Here is an 18646-nt window from a genome sequence, read left to right on the forward strand (position 1 = left end):
GTATGTGTTCTCCCAGTCTCACACTATTATTTTTAAACGTTATTCATTTATTTCTCAACTCAACCATTTGAACAACAAGCGGAAGAAAATTATATTTTCTTTCATGATGAGAGAAAACTGTTTTTTAAGGCCATGCACTAGATTGGTGTTCAAAATGATATTATTTCTCTTTATTTATTGGGTGCTCTATTCAAATATGAAATAAAAATCCCTCCTATTTTCTTGCATGACGATGTTCTTAAAAAGATAAGACCATAGTGGTGGAACCATTTCATGGGGTTCTTTGCACAGCGACGTTCGCCATGGAAGGTCCCTCTTCTCCTCCCGTGGAGCAGAAGAGCAGGAACTCTCAGCAGCAGGCACTGCAGCCTCCTCCCGGCGAGCTACATGCACTAGGCGAGGTATGCCCTCCTCTCCTTCCACCCCTTTCCTTCCTGGCAAATCTTGTTTGCCCTTGTGTGTAAAGCAACCTTGCTCTTGTGAAGACCGTAAGCACAACCCAACCGAGTCAAATTACCTTATCTCGGATACATAATCACTATTGCTTTATTTCTGTACCCAAAGGGTTGCATATCATGTCTGTGCGCTTGCTGTTCACCGTCTCGTTTGTCACTAGCTATGGAAGGCATGTTTTCTAGTATGTTCTAGTTTTACGAAAGGGCCATGGTCTAGGATTACTGGAAAACAGACTTGTGTTCTGAGTTGTACTGTTCTATTAGGATCAGATTTCTCGGGTTCGCAATAAAACCTGAACTTGGTTGGTTACTTGTCAAGGACCAAGCATATGTGTTTTTTTCATTATAGTGAAGGCTGGTTACCCATCAATGACCAAGCATGTGTGTTTGTCAATTATAGTCTCAAGTTTTGACAAGTGAAGCCACTAGTAGAAAAAGAGGCTTCCGTCCAGCCTCATTAGTCGCGAAACTGTAGGAACCGCGACTAATGAAGTCTTCAGTCGCGGTTCGGCAGATGAACCGCGACCAAATGCCTGGGCCCAGGGCGCTCGCGGGCTTTAGTCGCGGTTGGCCAGGCCAACCGCGACTAGAGGTGCGCAAAGGCCTTTAGTCGCGGTTGGCCAGGCCAACCGCGACTAAAGCTCCTCCCCTATATATACCAGTTCAGCACGCTCACTTAGCCATTTGGTGCCACTTCTCTTCACAAGCTTCACAAGGGGGTGTAGGTTTGCTTTTGGTTCCTCTTATGCACACAAGGTGTTTGATGAAATGCCCTAAGAGGGTGAAACAAACATGATATGAAGTGTTGGAGCCACACTTGAGGTTCCTCATTTATTTTTTCCTCCTCGATCGCGGTTAGCAACTTGAACCTTTCATGCATGTGTGTCATTGATAAAATATGCATGTGTGCAGTTCATTGTTTAATTTATATTATTTGTAGCTAGTTAGTTTAACAAATGCATGATGGTTAATTATATATTTTATATTATAATAATGCAGATGAATCGGCAATGGATGTACGGTAACCGACTCTCCGGCGAGTTCACTACGGGTTTGAAAGATTTCCTCGTAGTGGCTAATGCGAACAAGCAGGGGGGTTTTGTTATCTGTCCATGTGTTATCTGTAAGAATCAGAAGGGTTACTCTTCCTCAAGAGATGTTCACATGCATCTGCTTCGGCACGGTTTCATGCCAAGCTATAATTGTTGGACCAAGCATGGAGAAAGAGGGATTATAATGGAAGAAGATGAAGAAGGGGATGATTTCATCGATGAAAGCTATCTTGCTCATTTCGGTGATACTTTCATGGAGGATGCTGAAGGTGAAGGGGAAGGTGAAGAAGAGGCACGTGATGATCCCGTTGATGATCTTGGTCGGACCATTGCTGATGCACGGAGACGCTGCGAAACTGAAAAGGAGAGGGAGAATTTGGATCGCATGTTAGAGGATCACAGAAAGGCGCTGTACCCCGGATGCGATGATGGTCTGAAAAAGCTGGGCTGCACACTGGATTTGCTGAAATGGAAGGCAGAGGCAGGTGTAGCTGACTCGGCATTTGAAAACTTGCTGAAAATGTTGAAGAATATGTTTCCAAAGGATAACGAGTTGCCCGCCAGTACGTACGAAGCAAAGAAGGTTGTCTGCCCTCTAGGTTTAGAGGTTCTGAAGATACATGCATGCATCAACGACTGCATCCTCTACCGCGGTGAATACGAGAATTTGAATGAATGCCCGGTATGCACTGCATTGCGTTATAAGATCAGAGGCGATGACCCTGGTGACGATGTTGAGGGCCAGAAACCCAGGAAGAGGGTTCCCGCCAAGGTGATGTGGTATGCTCCTATAATACCACGGTTGAAACGTCTGTTCAGGAACAAAGAGCATGCCAAGTTGTTGCGATGGCACAAAGAGGACCGTAAGTCGGACGGAGAGTTGAGGACAAGACAGACATGTCAGAAGATTATAATATGTTTGCTGAAATTCCGCCCTTCAAAGTGAACACCGACCCAAGCATTAAGTTAAATGATGAGGATGCTCCATGGATACGGCACAATCGTAAGCAAGCAGGGACACAAGGGAAGAAATGATGTGTAATAATTTATTGTATCAAACCTTTTGTCAAACCTTCAAGGGGTTTTAAAATGAATTAGTTTTATTTTTCTGATTTTTTTGATATATAATTGTATTTTTAAGATTTGAAAATGAAGAAAAAAACAGAAGAAAAAAACAGAAGAAAAAAGCAAACAGAAGAAAAACATAAGAAAAAAAGGAAAAACAGAAGAAAAAAACAGAAGAAAAAAGGAAAAAGGAAAAAGGAAGAAAAAAACAGAAGAAAAAAACAGAAGAAATAGGAAGAAAAAAACAGAAGAAAAAAGGAAAAACAGAAGAAAAAAACAAACAGAAGAAAAACATAAGAAAAAAACAGAAGAAAAAAGGAAAAAAGGAAGAAAAAAAGAAAATATGCCACCTACTGGGCCACCACGGCCTGAATACGACTAGAAACCCATTAAAGGGCCAGGATTCAGGCCCGCAGAAGGCCCAGTAGGCCCACAGGCACACAATGACAGAATAGGCCCGTAAGCCTGCATTTGAGAGGAGCTCGAAGTGGTAAGCGCAGCCGCGCTTATAAACCACTGTCGAAGCCTCTCGGCTAGCGAGGTGGGACTAAACATCCCACCGCACCGCGCCAGTTCTAGCACAGCCCTTTAGTCGCGGTTGGGGAGGCGGACCGCGACTAAAGGATACCTTTAGTCGCGGTTGGGGTGGCGGGCCGCGACTAAAGGGTACCTTTAGTCGCGGTCCGCCTCTCCAACCGCGACTAAAGGGTCTTTCTGCGCGGGAACGGAGGCGGCGCCAAAACCCTTTAGTCGCGGTTGGAGAGGCGGACCGCGACTAAAGGGCACCCTTTAGTCGCGGATGGGGTGCGGGCCGCGACTAAAGGGTACCTTTAGTCGCGGTCCGCCTCTCCAACCGCGACTAAAGGTGCGTCCATAAATACTGCACTTAGCAGTTTTGCCACTTCCCATTCTGCTCTCTCTCGACGCCGAAGCGCTGCCCCGACGCCGACGCCGACGTCGAAGCCCTGCCCCGACGCCGACGCCGACGCCGAAGCCCTGCGCGCCGCCGCCCCCGTCCCCAGTGAGCGCCGCCTCCGCCCGTGCCCTGCCCGCCTCCGCCCGTGCCCTGCCCGCCGCCTCCGCCCGTGCCCTGCCCGCCTCCGCCCGTGCCCTGCCTGCCGCCCGCCCGCCGCCCTGCCGCCCGCCGTCGCCCTCGCCCCCGTCGCGCCGGACTGCCCGTCCCCGCCTCTCCTTCGTCGGTCCTCCCCGCGCATCGCCGCCCTCTCCTTGGTGAGCTCCCCATCGGGCCCCGTCCGGCCGTCTCCCCGGCCCCCTCCGAACGCTGCGCCCGCCGGCCCGTCCCGTCGCCGCGCCCGCCTCTGCATGGCGGCGCCGCGTCGCGGCTCCCGCACGTCCCGGTTGCGCGCTCGCCGGACCGGCCACTTCCCCTCCGCCCTGCCGCCCTGTTCCGGCCGGCGCCATCGCGGCCCTTGGCCGCCGGAGCTCGTGCCCGGCTCGTACCCGCTGCCCGCTAGCGGTTGGCATCGGAAATGGAGGTGATGAAGAAAACCATGAGTGTACTAGTAGCCGAAAGAGATGCAGCTCGGGTGCAGCATGAAGATCATCCAGCGGATCTCGGAAGCCAGCAGCGGAGAAGCAGCGTGGCTTCCACAGAGGCCCCACCGGAGCCTCTGGTGGTCCAAATTACTGCACCGGAGCCTCTGGTGATCGAAATTACTTCATCGGAGCCTCCTCGCTACCCCGTGGACGATATAAAGGAGATGAAAGAATGTCATCTGTATTATCCTATCGGGAACATGTCCATGAAGGTAGCCATCGGCAGTGCTTTACCATGTTTACCTGGAGCACTCCACCACAACAACCCCATTCAAGATGGCTATGCTCGTGTCACGGTGGAGGACATAGTCCAAGGGTTTGAGGACCTGGAGATTGACATTGCTACACCTGAAGGGGAGAAAAGACTTGGAGATGTCAAGCGCCATTTCATTCTATGGCAAAAGAAGTTTATCAAGTTTCCAGGCGAGGCGCCAAGGACAACAAGTCCACCCCCCTACGGTGGTGGTGGTGGCGGTGGCGGTGGTGGTGGTGGTGGTGGTGGTGGCGGTTCACCTACACCTCCGTCACGTCAGCCGACGCCGCCCCCCAGTCCACAACGTCCGGCGGGTGATCAGCCGCCGCCCCCCAGTCCTCGTCCGGCGGGTGATCAGACGCCGCCCCCCAATCCACCTCCGGCAAAGAAGCAGAAGCAGTCCTGGATTATTAACCCGGACCCTTATGTACCTAAGACCACAAAGGTACCGGAGCCATCACTGAAGCCTCTCCCCACAAGGCCTTGGGAACGTAGTGCCGAGGAAGTCGACGCGGCCGCGGCTGCTGATTTGGAGAAATGGAAGGCGGACTGCAAGAAGAAAACAGAGCCCGAGCCCAAGCCAGTATTTTCTGATGAGCAAAAGAAGTGGGCTAAGTCATTTTTGAGCACACCGTCCCAAGCCGCGAAGAATCTGCCTAACGACTATGCACGTGAACTTCGCAGGCAGGCACTCATGTTCAAGGAGAACAAAGAGCGGGAGAAGGCCGAAAGTAAAAAAAGCGGGAAACAAGTTGCCCAGCTCGGGGAACAAAGTAAACAATCAATTGCCCCGCTTATAGTGGAAGCCTTCTGTCCTGATGCCCCCGAGATCATACAAGCTGCGGCAGCACAGGGATTGACTGTAACGAGTGCCAGAGAACAAGCGGCCAACTTAGGTATTACTCTTCGTGAACTGTTAGGCCTTGATGAGGCGCCAGTGAAGGAGGTAGTAATTACATATTTTCATTCATTTGCGCTCTATATCGATTGGCCTATTTCGTTCATTTCCTAATATCAAGTAACTAATTAATAACTCTCTTGTTCATTTAATTTTCTTTGCCTCGTAGGGTTTGGAGACGGTTCGTAGATACAAAGGTCGGTGAATTCAAAAAAGAGCTAGAATTCAAAATGTTAAAGGCTAAGAATGCTGGGGATATTCAGCCACCGGAGACCAATCTATGTGGATACTATGTCTGTGAGATGATCCGGAGATACACCTCTGAGCGGGTTCCGAGTGATACCAATGCTAAGAGGAATAACCTCCGGTGGATGCTTAGTCCAGAAGCTCGCTTCCGACCACTTCAAGAGGAACTAGCTGGATGGTTCAGCAGGGAAGTCCTCCATCCTAAAGGAGAACACTATTACGAGGACGTAGAACTTTATATGCATTAAATCATGTATGGAAACTTGTTCAAAATTGTATATGGTCATCCGATGATATTGAATATATATTGTATATTCCTCTTGAATTCTTTTTGGTTCTAATTTCAAATTTATTTGAAATTGTACATTCATATGCATGTATGTAGTACCGTAGAATATATGAAACTCCTTCAAAATTAAAATAAAGCACAAAAGAAATAAAATAATACAAATTAAACAGAAAACAGGTTTAAGGGGGGAGGTTTAGGGGGGGGCTAAAACCCTAAACCTGCGGCGGCCTTTAGTCGCGGTTGGCCAGAAGAACCGCGACTAAAGGTCCTCCGCCCCGACGGCCACCTGGCGCCCACGTGGACGGGCCTTTAGTCGCGGTTCTTAAGCAACCGCGACTAAAGGGGGGGGCCTTTAGTCGCGCCCGGTCGGTCGCGGTTGCGCAACCGCGACTAATGGCAGTTGCGAACCGCGACCAAAGGCCTTTTTTCCACCAGTGAGCACTCGGAGCAGGCACATTTGCGTGATAGATGTGTCTATTGTGATCTGCAGTGTTACCCTAATCTAAGGGGGGACGAGGGGGGACTCCCCTAACAAATTCGTTTTCCCTTGTACCGATTACGTAGATACGTAGTTTAGTCGTCTTCTTGACTTGTTTAGCCCCGCTGTTTTTACGCTATATATGCCTTGTAACAATGTGAGGCCCTCCAAGGATGCAGGGCCCAGCCACAACTCAAGAAAATAAATAGCCCTAGACCATCAAGGGTTCTGTAGAAGTACATGTTGCATTGTCAATGATGAGCTTGTGGTCTTTACCAAATCCGCCTACTGTTCTAATAGAGAAAAAGTTGTGTAACATTCTTTTAGTTGAGTACACATTTTGTTCTCAGAATAAAATTGGAAATCTTTTCTGTAAGGGCATTTGCGATCCCTGCTTGCATTACCTTAACTAGAAGTACCTCTTTTACGAGATACCAACAACGTAAAATTATGTGTATGTCCCACTGTTTCACATTAAGAAGCATTCTGTTTTCTATATATAAAAGTTGTGAAGTGCTTGCATCCTCTGCAATTAGTACTGCATAATCTTTTCTAGCTTTATCTTGTTCTCTCCTTGGTTCGATTTGATCTCTCCTTATGTGGTTTTCTCATGCAGGTGCATAAGAGACCCTGTGGTTTCCCTAAGATAGTGTGTGTGCCCCTGGCTTGCTTGAACTGTGATGGTGAGTGTCCTTCTATCTCACATGCCCTCCTTCCTCCATGGTGTGTGTGTGTGTGTGCGTGTTGCTTTTAAGGCTGGAGATGAACAACCCAGCCTATTGACCAATGTTGCTGGATTCCTCTTGCCCTCTAATAATTTCTCATGTGTAGGCTTGCTTGGTGCAGACTTAATTTAATCTTTAAAGATAAATAGAATCTTCTTTGGAGATGCTCAATCTAATTGTCCACCCAGCGTTGAAATTTCTTCAGTCGTCGGATCAGCCTAGCTGTAGCATTATAGGATCAACAGCCCCTGGCCATAAGAAAGAGAGAGAAAACAAAATAACTCACCCCTACTATTTGCAACAGAATAATCTTTTTTTGTGTGTTCCATGCTTGAGTTATTCAGTTCTTGATTATCCCACCTAAGATCAAATACTGGGATGATTTGTAACAAGTGACCACCATTTTACCCCAGGAATGGAAGCCAGATGACACAGATCGGATTATGGCAGAGATGCCAAATATGTTTATATGAGGTTGTTCATGGAAACTTCACTGTTGTGTATTTTGTCACAAAAGTGTTTACCCATCGACAGTCTGATGCTTTACGCGATATTCCAGTTGTCAAGCACATATAATTTGCGTTCTTGTCCATATTGTGTCATTGTCTTGACTGTTCTAATTATCCAGTAGTTATCTCAAGTATTCGCACCAATCTTACTAAATTTTGCTTCAACTCTACCTGAACAACTCAGCGGCGGTGAGGGAGGTGTGTCTGCTCAGCACGACCGAGGTGCCATGGCATTGAGATGGTGCTAGGATTATTGGGCGTCTTTGAGGAGCAATTGCATGATTCTCTCTTAGAAGGTAATGTAATGGTTTAGTTCCTGATGTTGGGTTTAGTTCCTTGATGTGTCCAAAGGTGTAATCTTTCCCCGATGAAAAGAAACTAGTGTGTAATTGTGGGGGACGTAGGGAACGGATATGCTACTCATCATATTGTCAGAAGTACATGGTGCCTTATCAATGACGAGCTTGTGGTCTTTTATCATATCCACCTACTAATTCTCATAGAGAGAAATTTGTGTAGCATTCTTTTAGTTAGGAGCATATTTTTGTCCTTAGATTAAAACCAAAACTATTTTCTCTAAGGGCATTTGTATTCAGACATTAACCTGTACCCAACAGCTACTTGTGGCAGAACATGCTTTCTGACTGCGTACATGCTGTTGATAGACGGGTCGATGAACCTATTGGTTGTTGCCACACAAATCCACCCGACTGAGACAGACTATGCTTTATTTGTGTTCATCAAATACTTGATATGAAAATCCCTGCTTGCTTATCGTACCTGCAAACACCTCCTTTGTGAGAAATCAATAACATAATGTTATGTGTATGTCCCACTGTTTCACATTAAACAACATTCTTATAGGATATAAAAGCTTGTGAAGTGATTGCATCCTCAACAATTAGTATGAAAAATTATTTCCATTTTATCATGTTCTGCCCGAATAGTATGCATCCTCCTTGGTTGAATTTGATCTTCCCTGATGCGGTTTCTCACCCAGGTGCATAAGAGACCTGTAGTTATCGCTGGGAGAAGGTGTGAGGCCAATTTCAACCGCAAATGGCCTACGAAGGTAAGTGCCCTTTCGTCTCACTTGCCCTCATCCCTCCCATAATGTTTATTTGCAATCTTTCCTTTCCTGAGAGGAAAATTGCATTTGACGGGACTAGTGGATACTAATACATGGACTCAATCATTCCTCTGTTCATTGAGAGGGAGAGGGGGGGGGGGGGGGGGGGGGGGAGAAAGGGAGAGGGAGAGGGAGAGAGGGATGGAGAGGGAGAGGGGAGAGGGAGAGAGAGAGCGAGAGAGGTCCGAGCAACAGGTAGACAACCCTTGTTTGATTGGTAAGGTTCAACATTCACTGCTTAATAGAGTGAGTGCTTTATGTGGCCAGAGGATGTCTCGAGAGGTCTTGTCATGATGTACAAAGAAGTAATATTTGGTTCTTCCTCTAATATGGATTATCGATTGATGCAAAACTAGTGAATGTCAAACTGTATAACCTCTAAGAGGAACCCTATGGTCAAATATCTATCATTTTCCAGCAGACTGTACCAAAACACCTAAAAAAAGAGGTGCCTTTGTCCATTAGATGCGTTGGTTCGATTAGAAGTGATGTTTGTAATTGCTCCATCATGGTACATTGTGCACTTTGTTGATTTATGAGAATCCAATATGTTTATGTGAGACAGTTCATGGAAACATCACTGTGAGGTACTTTGTTGGAAAAGCATTTCCCTATTGACAATCTGATGGTTTTCCATGTGGTCATTGTCATGTACCAGCGTATTGTGATTCTGGTTGTCAAACACATAGAATTTGTGCTCTTGTACCTGTTATGTCATGATCTCTGCTTTTCTTATGATCCAATAATTGTCTCAAGTATTTGCGCCAATCTAACTAAAATCTGGTTCAACTCTACCTGAAAAATTCAGCGGCGGTGTCGAGGGAGGTCAGTCTGCTCGGTGCGCATAAGGTGCCACAGCATTGAGCGTCTTTGAGGAGCAAGTGTGTGATGCTCTCTTGGAAGGTAATGTATGGCTTTTCCCTGATGTTGCGTTTAGTTTCTGATGTTACCAAACGGTTAATCTTTCCGCAATGAAAATAAGCAAGTGTGTACTTGGGGGGGAGCATTGGGATTAAATGTGCTAGTTCTCATATGGACAGAAGTACATGTTGAGCTTGCGGTCTTTCCACCTACTAGTTCTAATAGAGAAAAGTAGTTATGTAACATTTGTTCAGTAGAGTGCATATTTTGTTCTCAGAATAAAATTTGAACCTTTTTCCATAAGGGCATTTGTATTCAGACATTAATCTGTACCAAATAGTTGCTTCTCTCAGAACATGCTTTTCGAGTGCCTACATGCAGTCACTGGCAGGGTCGATCAACCTGTTGGTTGTTGTCACACAAATCCATCCATGTCTTGTCGCTGTACTACGAAAGGTTGTGCTTTATTTGTGTTCAACAAATACTTGATATGAAGATCCCTGCTTGGATTACCTTACCCTCAAGCACCTCTTTTGCGAGCCAACAAGAACATAAAGTTATGTCTATGTCACACTGTTTTTCATTAAGCAACATTTGCTTTGCATATAAAAGCTTGTGAAGCGTGTGTATCCGCTGCAATTAGTACTGCAGCATCTTCTCTAGCTTTATCATGTTCTGCCCGACTAGTATTGCATCATCCTTGGTTCAATTCAATCTTCTCTGTCGTGGTTTCCTCATGCAAGTTTACAAGAGATCCCGACATCACCAGCGAATCCGTCGGTGTTAGGCCTACTTCCACCGCAAAAAGCACCCAATGGTGAGTGCCCTTCCATCTCACTTGCCGTACTCCCTCCATGGTGTGTGCTTGTGATCTTTTCTTTTCCAAGAGAAAATATTGCATTTTCAGGGTATAGTAAAACATGGACTCAATCATTCCACTGTTGTTTGAGAGAATCTTAGTTGTGTCCAATGCCAATATGTCAAGAAAGCCTCAGAGTGAATGTGTTCTAATTCAATTTGCTATGAACTCTTCCCTGGTTTTGAGTCCGCCATTTGATCTCTTAGCTTATAAGGCTGGACATGGAAAACTTGGGTTTGTCTTTTGTCTTTATCAACCCTGGCTTAGAAGAAAAAATATTACGTTGGGAAAAAAAATTGAGCGAATGAGGGGTTTATAGGGTAAATATCATCCTCTCATTTACATTAATGTATATTAAGCATCATCTCTTTATTTACATTCATATATATTAAGCATTCACCTACCCTTTTAATAGATATCAACATGATGTTCTATCTTGCTGAACCAAGCATTCTTGTATAATTTTAGTTGGTAGTTTGATTGGTGTGTTGTGAACGATAGAGAAATTTCTAGTCACGAGTTTCCAGGGTGAGTATTCAAGATGCCAGTTTAGTTATGTGAAGAAGACCGCAGACTTGCAGGTTTCCGTTTCAATCTTTTTAATTGTTTCCCTTTCGGATTATGGTCATCTGGCACGGTTTAATTACAATCTGATGGTTTTCCATGCTGGCATTGTCATGTACTAGTGTGACGCGATTCTAGTTGCCAAGCATAAATAATTTCCATTCTTGTCCATATTGTGTCATGATCTTGACTATTCTTATCATCCAATAATTATCTCAAGTATTTGCACCAATCTTACTAAACTCTGTTCAACTCTACTTGAACAACTTAGCAGCTGCGAGGGAGATGTGTCTGCTTAGTGCGGTCGAGCTGCCTTGGGCATTGAGATGGTGCTGGGAGCATTGTGCGTCTTTGAGGAGTAAGTGTGTTATTCTCTCTTGGAAGGTAATGTATGGTTTTGTTGCTGATGTTGGGTTTAGTTCCTTGATGTTGCCAAAGGTGTAATCTTTCCCCCATGAAAAGAATCTAATGCGTAATTGTGGTGGACCTTGGGACTCGATGTGCTAGTGATCATATGGTCAGAAGTACTTGGTGCCTTATCAATGATGAGCTTGTGGTCTTTATCATATCCACCTACTAGTTCTAATGGAGAAAAAAGTTTTGTAACATTCTTTCAGTTAAGCACATAGTGTCACCAGTGTAATGTTTCTATTTTTCCCATTTTATAGTGGTCTTAATAATCAGCATGGTATCCGAGTGTCAACCTACAGTTTAGTTTTAGTTTTTAATTCTTCAATGGGAAATAAGATTTCTCATTCCATATGGACAGAGAAAGCATAGTTATAGCTGTGGGGTTGCAGGACCGTGTAAAAGTTAGAATAAGCTTTTGCGCACAAAATTTAAGGGAAAACAGTTTAACATCTAGTCACATCTGTTTTCTGTTTGAGCTCCTATAATATGATTGCTGCTCTCAAGTCTGAATCTCTCTGCCTGTAATGAAAGAATATGGGGATTTTTTGTGTTAGTGTTTGTTTGAATCAGAGTTGGGTGTTTGAAACAATGCCCAGGAATTTATATTTTGTAAAGCCATGCATGTGCAGTAATTCTGAAAATGTTCGCTTGCACTAGAGTCAATTGGCTCGGTGAATGATGCTCTAGTGCTTGCCATAGTTGCTGCCAGCTAGTTCAACGTGATTCCCATGGCCAGATATAGAGTATATATAGATCAGGTATTCCTGGCACAATTACTACGATTAATCCATTTGGAAAGGCAAAATTAGGCTCAAAATTCTTAATCTGTTGCTTATAACCATCATGCAATTTTTGCTTTGCTTGTTCATGCCGATAAAAGACCAGACCCACTAGTGTATTGATCGAAACTTGTTTTATGCAATCATCCTCTTGTTTTATACATTATGGTATGTTGTTGCAAGGTTCAAAGTTTACTTTGGTTCATTTCTTGTGATCACCATGCTGCCTTAGTTGTCTAATTACCATTTTTTGTAGCGTTATGTTGACTGTGCTTCTTCTTTGCAGCCATGTATTATAACTAGCGCGTTGGCCTTATCCTGTTCGACACACAGCAGAGGCGCAAAGGTGCGCCTAGCATTGGTGCCAAAGAAAGCCGGTGCTGTTCTTTGTCCTCAACCCGCTCTACACCTTCAAAGTAATCCGGTCCTGTTCCTCAACCTGCTCCTGAGCGTTGCCCATGAGTATGATGCCGCCATGTTGGGCATGTGACTATAGACTGTAGAAAGAATGTTATCTCTTTTGCATTTGGTTGTCACCTTCTGGTTAATTCGTGAAATTGCTCAATCTGAGTGGTTAGCTGAGTTATGTTAGTCTGGCCCTCAATTTCAACACTTCGGTGTACATTCTAGTTTTTTAATTGTTGGACGGATGTTTTGTGCAAAGTCCAATTGATATGTACTACTCAATTTTCTAGTTTTGATATGCATACTTGTATTTTTCATAATTTTAAATAACAAACAGATGTTAGCGGTGTTGAGCATGATTGCTTGCATTTATCCTGTGGCTGGTTTATGATGCTTGCCTATAGAGACGGAAGGTGTATTTTTCTTATGAGCAGGAAATTCGATCCAATTTAAACACTCATATTGTTTGTTTTGCTTGCAGCCGCAACAATTATAAGTGTGGAGGGAGTTTGTCAAATATGAGATGTTGATGAGTCTTACTTGGTGCTCTTCTTCATCATTGGCTTGCTCTGCTCCTTCAAGGTAAGCTGGTCGTGGTCCTCGACCTGCTCCTTAGCGTTGCCCAAGAGTATGATGCTTCCATGTTGGGCATGTAATGTCATAACCACACAACGTGGTCCATGAGTATGATGCTGTCATGTTGGGCCTGTAATGTTATAACCACACAGCGTCGCCCACGAGTATGATGCTGCCATGTTGGGCCTGTAACTATAGGATATAGAAAGCATGTTATCTCTTTTTCCTTTGGTTGTCACTTGCTGGTTAATTAGTGAAATTGGTCAATCTGAAATTGTCCCCATGATCAGCTGAGTTATGTTAGTTTGGCCCTTGCTTTCAACACTTTTTTTGTACATTCAAGTTTTTAATTGTTTGAATGGATGGTTTGTGCAAAGTCCAATCGATATGTACTCCCTCTGTAAGGAAATATAAAATTGCTTAGATCGCTAGTAGTGTTCTAAATGATCTTATATTTCCTTACGGAGGGAGTACTACTCAATTACCTAATCTTTATATGCATAATTGATTTTTCCTCACTTGTCTTTGTCACTTATCTGTTGGTTGTATTTTTCTTGTTTCTCTCTGTTGGTGTTGTAGAGCTGTTGCTGGTGCTGCGCATGTGGTCATTCTGTATACATGTGATTGCATGTACTTCTTTGAATGGAACCACTCCATATTGAAGTCGTCAGTTTGGTTTTCCCAGTTCAACTGTTGTGCTGTCCAGTTTCAAAAAGGCTCTTTCTAGAGATTATTCTCCCTAGTTGAAGCTTTTGGTTCCACTTGCATAGTCCAAAATAGCATGTTTGATCTTCATTTTTCTCCATTTTATACTGCTCAAAGTCTCCATTGTCCATGTAGCTGAGACTGTTTATTTAGTTGTCTACTTCTCATGTGTTTCAGCATATATAAGCATCTAACTACTCCGGTGCTGCGTATAGATGTTCAGTTATGAATATGAACCTGAAACCTGAAAACTAAAGCCATTGCAGGCGCACTGCATATATGTCTAATCGAACTGATTGCATTCTTTTATTTTTTGTCATTTGTTGCAGCCTTTCGTAAGCAGTTTGATGTACAATTTAAATTTGGTTTCATTCTTTAAACTTGTAGCTTGTAGCTGTGTTGAGCATGATTGCTTCCATGTATCCTGGGGCTGGTTTATGATGTTTGCCTATAGAGACGGAGGGTGTATTTTTGGGAAGGAGACTCAATTCAATTTGAACGCTGATATTTTTTGTTTTGCTTGCAGTCGCAACACTTGTAAGTGTGGAGGGAGTTTGTCAAAGATGAGATGTTGCCAAGACTTACTTGGTTTGTGTGACGGTTGCGAAAGCATGTTGTTGTTCTCGTCGTCTCCTGGTAGTAGCAGCCGACACTCGGTTTTGTTCATGAGCAGAGTCATCTCCATTAATTCAGTTGACGAAGAGAAGAGGAGGACGGCGTCGGCGAATACAAGGATGGACGGATGAATTCATCAGCATAATTAGTTAGGTTTCCTTTTTATTTTTTTAAACAGAAGATAGTTCCACCATGTGCACTTTTGTTTTCTGTCGTGGAACAAACATACGACTGCGTTGATATAATATAAAATTTCTGAATTCCCAAGAGGCTTGATTCTTTGTTGATTTTCAGGTGCATGGATGAATGAACCATGACCTGCTGTTATTCTTGTGAGAAGTAAATAGATCTTCTTGCTTGTAGAATGCTAGCTAGCTTATCCTTGTCATTGAGATGGTGAAATAAGAGAAAAGAGGCTAGCTTCTTGCTTGTAGGAAGAAAGATGAGATGTTTCTTTAACAACAACTACTATATGTATAATGTAATTGCAAGCAACTTGGCACCCGAATGACAAGCAAACAAATTGCTCAAAGCAGGTGCCGTTCCAAGCCGTTTTGAGAAGCTAAGCTGAGAATCAAAGAAAGTAAAAGAGAAGCTAAAATGTTCGTTCACAAGGAATCTTATAGAGTAGCACCCAAGTCACCATCATGTCATTAAATGACGTGGCGGTTTGTGAACTATGCCACTTAATTCTCTTTTTGTGGAAATGAATCTGTGCCTTAGTTAATTCTCGTGAGAAACCCATCAGTCAGCCATCGAGGGTCTAGATTGTGCCACCTCACTGATCCACGGCACGGCCTTCCCTCTATCTCCATGGGCACGACCCACTTCCTACTCCTTCTATCCGCCATGGCCATATCAGTCTCTCTCTATATAGGAAAAGTGGTGACCCATCCGCGTGCGGGGTGCGAGTGCGACTTATGACTTCTTCGCTCACCTTCCGGGGCACTAATTCCTTTGGTCCCCAAGGAGAAGACAAGTAGGTACGTCTTTTTTCCCCTTCGTCCTCACTAATCACTAATACGAAGCAGTACGTCTTTTTCTCCCCTTCCTCCTCACTAATCACTAGTAGAAAGCAGGAGTCCGACATAGCCTGTGCAGGCGAGCTAGCTCAGCTGCATCTCTGAAAAGACGCCGCACAGAGGCATTGTCGCCGACGTGGAGAGACAGAGAAAGGTGCCATCGCCAAGGTCCGATCCGATCCTTGCGCACCACGCTCCACGCACGCCTCGCGCGGCTTCCTCTTCTTCGTGTGATGCAATGCGAGAGCGAGACGTCCTCCGCTCCGTTCGCCGTCGCTCGCTGCTCCCCGTCATTGCTTCACAGGTGTCTTCCCCGCTTCTTCCTTCATCCAATCTTCCATCCAAGAAACAGAATGTCGTCCTCATTCTCAAGTCTCAAAACAACCGTGAAAGTGGCAGTAGCGGCGAGACGCTCTAAGGTTGCTCCCCAGGGCGGCTCCAAACGAACCCAGATCCACACAAAAATGTACCTCGCCGCCACTCACTCGCCGTAGCTGCCAATGGCCTCGGTCGCGGTGGCGGCAGACCCAGCTGACGAAGGTGGCTGGATGTTTTTTTTTTCTTTTTGCCGTTGGGATGTTGGGGGGAGGCGGCGGCCTGCTGGAGCGGTTGGGGCAGCGACAGTTGCGATCGTGGTTTGCAGCGGGTTGGGAGCGGTTGGGGCAGCGGGTTGGGACAACGCCCCTGCCCGTGGTTTGCAGCGACGCTCTCCTCCCGTGGTGGTGTGCAGCGGCTGCTTATATTTCAAAAGTATTAATTTGAGTTACATGAGACATCCCCCTAAAGAAAAAAAACAAATCCCGGAAGTGTAACATGGATATGCACCGCCAATTTCGAATATATGAGATGCAATATCCAAGAAAACTGCTATAGCATTCATTCATCACTCTGCACTTTGTCTTCAGGGACCATACACTGACCCTGCTCTGCACGTCACTTTGTAAGGATAGCTTCTAGCAGCTGAGCAGTGGAAGATCTCAAAGTGGGGGATACGGGAGAGCTGCCGAAGAAGCCATCGTATAGAGCATAATTGACAGTAGCTGATTTGACCTCGGCGTCAACTTGGGATGGACCTTGGTCGGTCGAAACCGAGACCTACACAAGAACGAGTTAGTTACAGAATAAAATATATATCATGCAAGATATGTGAAAAAAGTATCTTGATTTCACAAGATATGCCCGTGTTGGTTTTCTTGCTCTGCCCGCACAAGAGTCAATTGTTTCCTACCAACAACTCTAGATGAATTTGCTTAAAATGTTGAATACAGTGGGGCTGATTGTTCACTCACCAGCATTCTTGAGGGTTCCAACCACGTTAAATAGATGGTTGTTCCCTTTTTGAGATTGCGCCCTAGAAAGCTGTTCCGGAAGGCTGACAGTGAAGATTCTTCCTCATCGGTCCGTTTCTGAATCCGGCGAGCAATAACGCCATCCAAAGCCTTCACAAAGGTGTTGCCATCAACGTCTCTAACTAGAGTTATATTCAGAGATTTCACAACCGGTGCTGCATTTGCATTGCATAGTACGCTGTCTGATTAGCATGTATTACACAACAGATTCATGAACCCACTCCTTGGGCTATTCGATAGCTAGTTGGATCGAGTCCGGTTCTTACCTTTAAAAATGGAGTCAAAACCCGAGGAGGCATCGAAAGTCTCGAGGCCAACCTTTTTTCTCCATTGCTCGGTATCGAGTCCGATGGAGATATCCACATAGAATGCTGCGGCGTATACCTTGACGAAGAACTTGTCTCTGTAACCTAGAGTGAGCTAAAATTCAAATCGCAAACTGTAAAATGTACTACACATTTATGCAAGTCAACAATCTCGAAGGAAGGACATGGGGCAAGGAAATGTACCTGTGCCTAGGATGACCAGAGGCTCTTTGTGGCCCGGAACAGTTAGCTCTCTAGAGAACTTCACATTTGTCGCGCCTTCTACGACAAAAGCATCACCCGCTACAGGCAAAAAAAGTGCAAGAGTAAAATAAAATGAATGGTGAGTCATGCATATGAGTTAGGATCAACATAGTTGGAAGTTAATCTTGAACAATAATACTGAAACAGAGAAGTAAAATTTACATCCACTGTTTTCCGAAGTTACAGGTTCTCCAGCTAATATATATGATCTGTGAAGGCGTGAGAAATGCAAAGGGTGGGTTCCTCACCTGCGCCTCCTCCGGCTGCGAACGAGATGTGCTGCGGGCGCCGTGCGCCGCCGCGCGCGACGCGGCAGCCGCTGGCCGATTGCAAAGAGGGGCCGGCCGGCAGGTCGCAGGGCGGAAGGAGACGCGTGCGGACTGGCCTCGCAAGTGCAGGACCAGCCAGCGGAGCGGGCACGACGGAAGGGACCATCATGGCGGCGCAGCGCTTGCTGGGCGGAGACTGGACGACCAGGGACACACGAGTACCTTATCCTATCTAATTTTTTTCAGTAGAAGTCCCTTATCCTTTTTTTTTTGAGGGGCTTATCCTTTTCTTTTTGAGTGGTGTCCCTTCTCCCATCTATACTACTCCCTCAGTCCGGAAATACTTGTCAAAAAATGCATAAAAATGAATGTATCTAGAACTAAAATACATTTAGATACATCCATTCCTCCGACGAGTATTTCCGGACGGAGGGAGTACTTAAATGCCAGTAGCAACGGAGAGAACCCCACTCTCAAGAAAGTTCTAATTATTATGTCAGAAAAGAAACAAGGAAAATAGGAGTAAACATGCAGACAATCTAGGTTCGTACCCCAATAATGTTGGCCGTGAAGACAATCTACGTTCTGACGGAACCAGCGTATGTGAAATCACTTTATTTTGCCGAGAAGCACATTTGGCTCTTGGCAAACGCTTTACTTGAGTGTCCGATGGTTGGATATCGGCAATTTTCTGTTTCCGTGAGAGATGTATGCCGGGTGGCCTTTGCTGAGAACAACTAACATTGCCGAGTGTTTCTAGCACAAGGCATAGGGTGCGATTATAATAGTGCGTACTGATAAAGATGGCATCTTCCTGAATGGCATTATGCATTTGACTAGCATTAATAAATCTTCAATGGTAACAGCGGACATGGAGGGAATGATTTTGAGAGAAATTAGAGTGCCACACTCGTTAGACCCCATTAGACTGTCCCAGGGATGCTTGCATGCTTGGAGTGTAGATAATCTTAATGGTTGCAAACTCTCTCTTCGGGTTCTTCAAAAT

General features: G+C 45.0%; 1 protein-coding gene and 2 long non-coding RNA genes across 3 annotated transcripts; 2 read left to right on the forward strand and 1 right to left on the reverse strand.

The window, feature by feature from the left end:
• Nucleotides 1–251: 251 nt before the first annotated feature.
• LOC123085429 (uncharacterized) lies at nt 252–10658 on the forward strand. The gene is made up of 5 exons (XR_006439769.1): nt 252–401; nt 6910–6976; nt 7712–7823; nt 8528–8599; nt 9465–10658. It is a non-coding gene; the product is annotated as an uncharacterized lncRNA (long non-coding RNA).
• A 94-nt stretch (nt 10659–10752) lies between these two features.
• Nucleotides 10753–14625, forward strand: LOC123085433 (uncharacterized). The gene is made up of 4 exons (XR_006439777.1): nt 10753–11324; nt 12417–12546; nt 13017–13117; nt 14343–14625. It is a non-coding gene; the product is annotated as an uncharacterized lncRNA (long non-coding RNA).
• Nucleotides 14626–16173: 1548 nt separating this feature from the next.
• Nucleotides 16174–17905, reverse strand: LOC123085440 (fatty-acid-binding protein 3, chloroplastic). Its single transcript, XM_044507074.1, has 5 exons — nt 17620–17905; nt 17312–17410; nt 17069–17212; nt 16743–16957; nt 16174–16548 (listed from the first exon to the last, which is right to left on the reverse strand). The coding sequence occupies exons 1-5, from the start codon at nt 17807–17809 to the stop codon at nt 16387–16389; spliced, it is 810 nt and encodes a 269-aa protein (XP_044363009.1). The 5' UTR covers nt 17810–17905; the 3' UTR covers nt 16174–16386.
• Nucleotides 17906–18646: the final 741 nt, after the last annotated feature.

This window comes from Triticum aestivum, chromosome 1B (genome assembly GCF_018294505.1).
Source record: "Triticum aestivum cultivar Chinese Spring chromosome 1B, IWGSC CS RefSeq v2.1, whole genome shotgun sequence".
NCBI lineage: Eukaryota > Viridiplantae > Streptophyta > Magnoliopsida > Poales > Poaceae > Triticum > Triticum aestivum.

Bases quoted from the DNA above. Each gene is read 5' to 3' on its own strand.
- LOC123085440 (XM_044507074.1), bottom strand. From the start codon at position 17,809: ATGATGGTCCCTTCCGTCGTGCCCGCTCCGCTGGCTGGTCCTGCACTT. The intron at 17,411-17,619 runs GTGAGGAACCCA...TTTTGCCTGTAG, and splicing joins CGCAGCCGGAGGAGGCGCAG to CGGGTGATGCTTTTGTCGTA. The intron at 17,213-17,311 runs GTACATTTCCTT...AGCTCACTCTAG, and splicing joins TCTGGTCATCCTAGGCACAG to GTTACAGAGACAAGTTCTTC.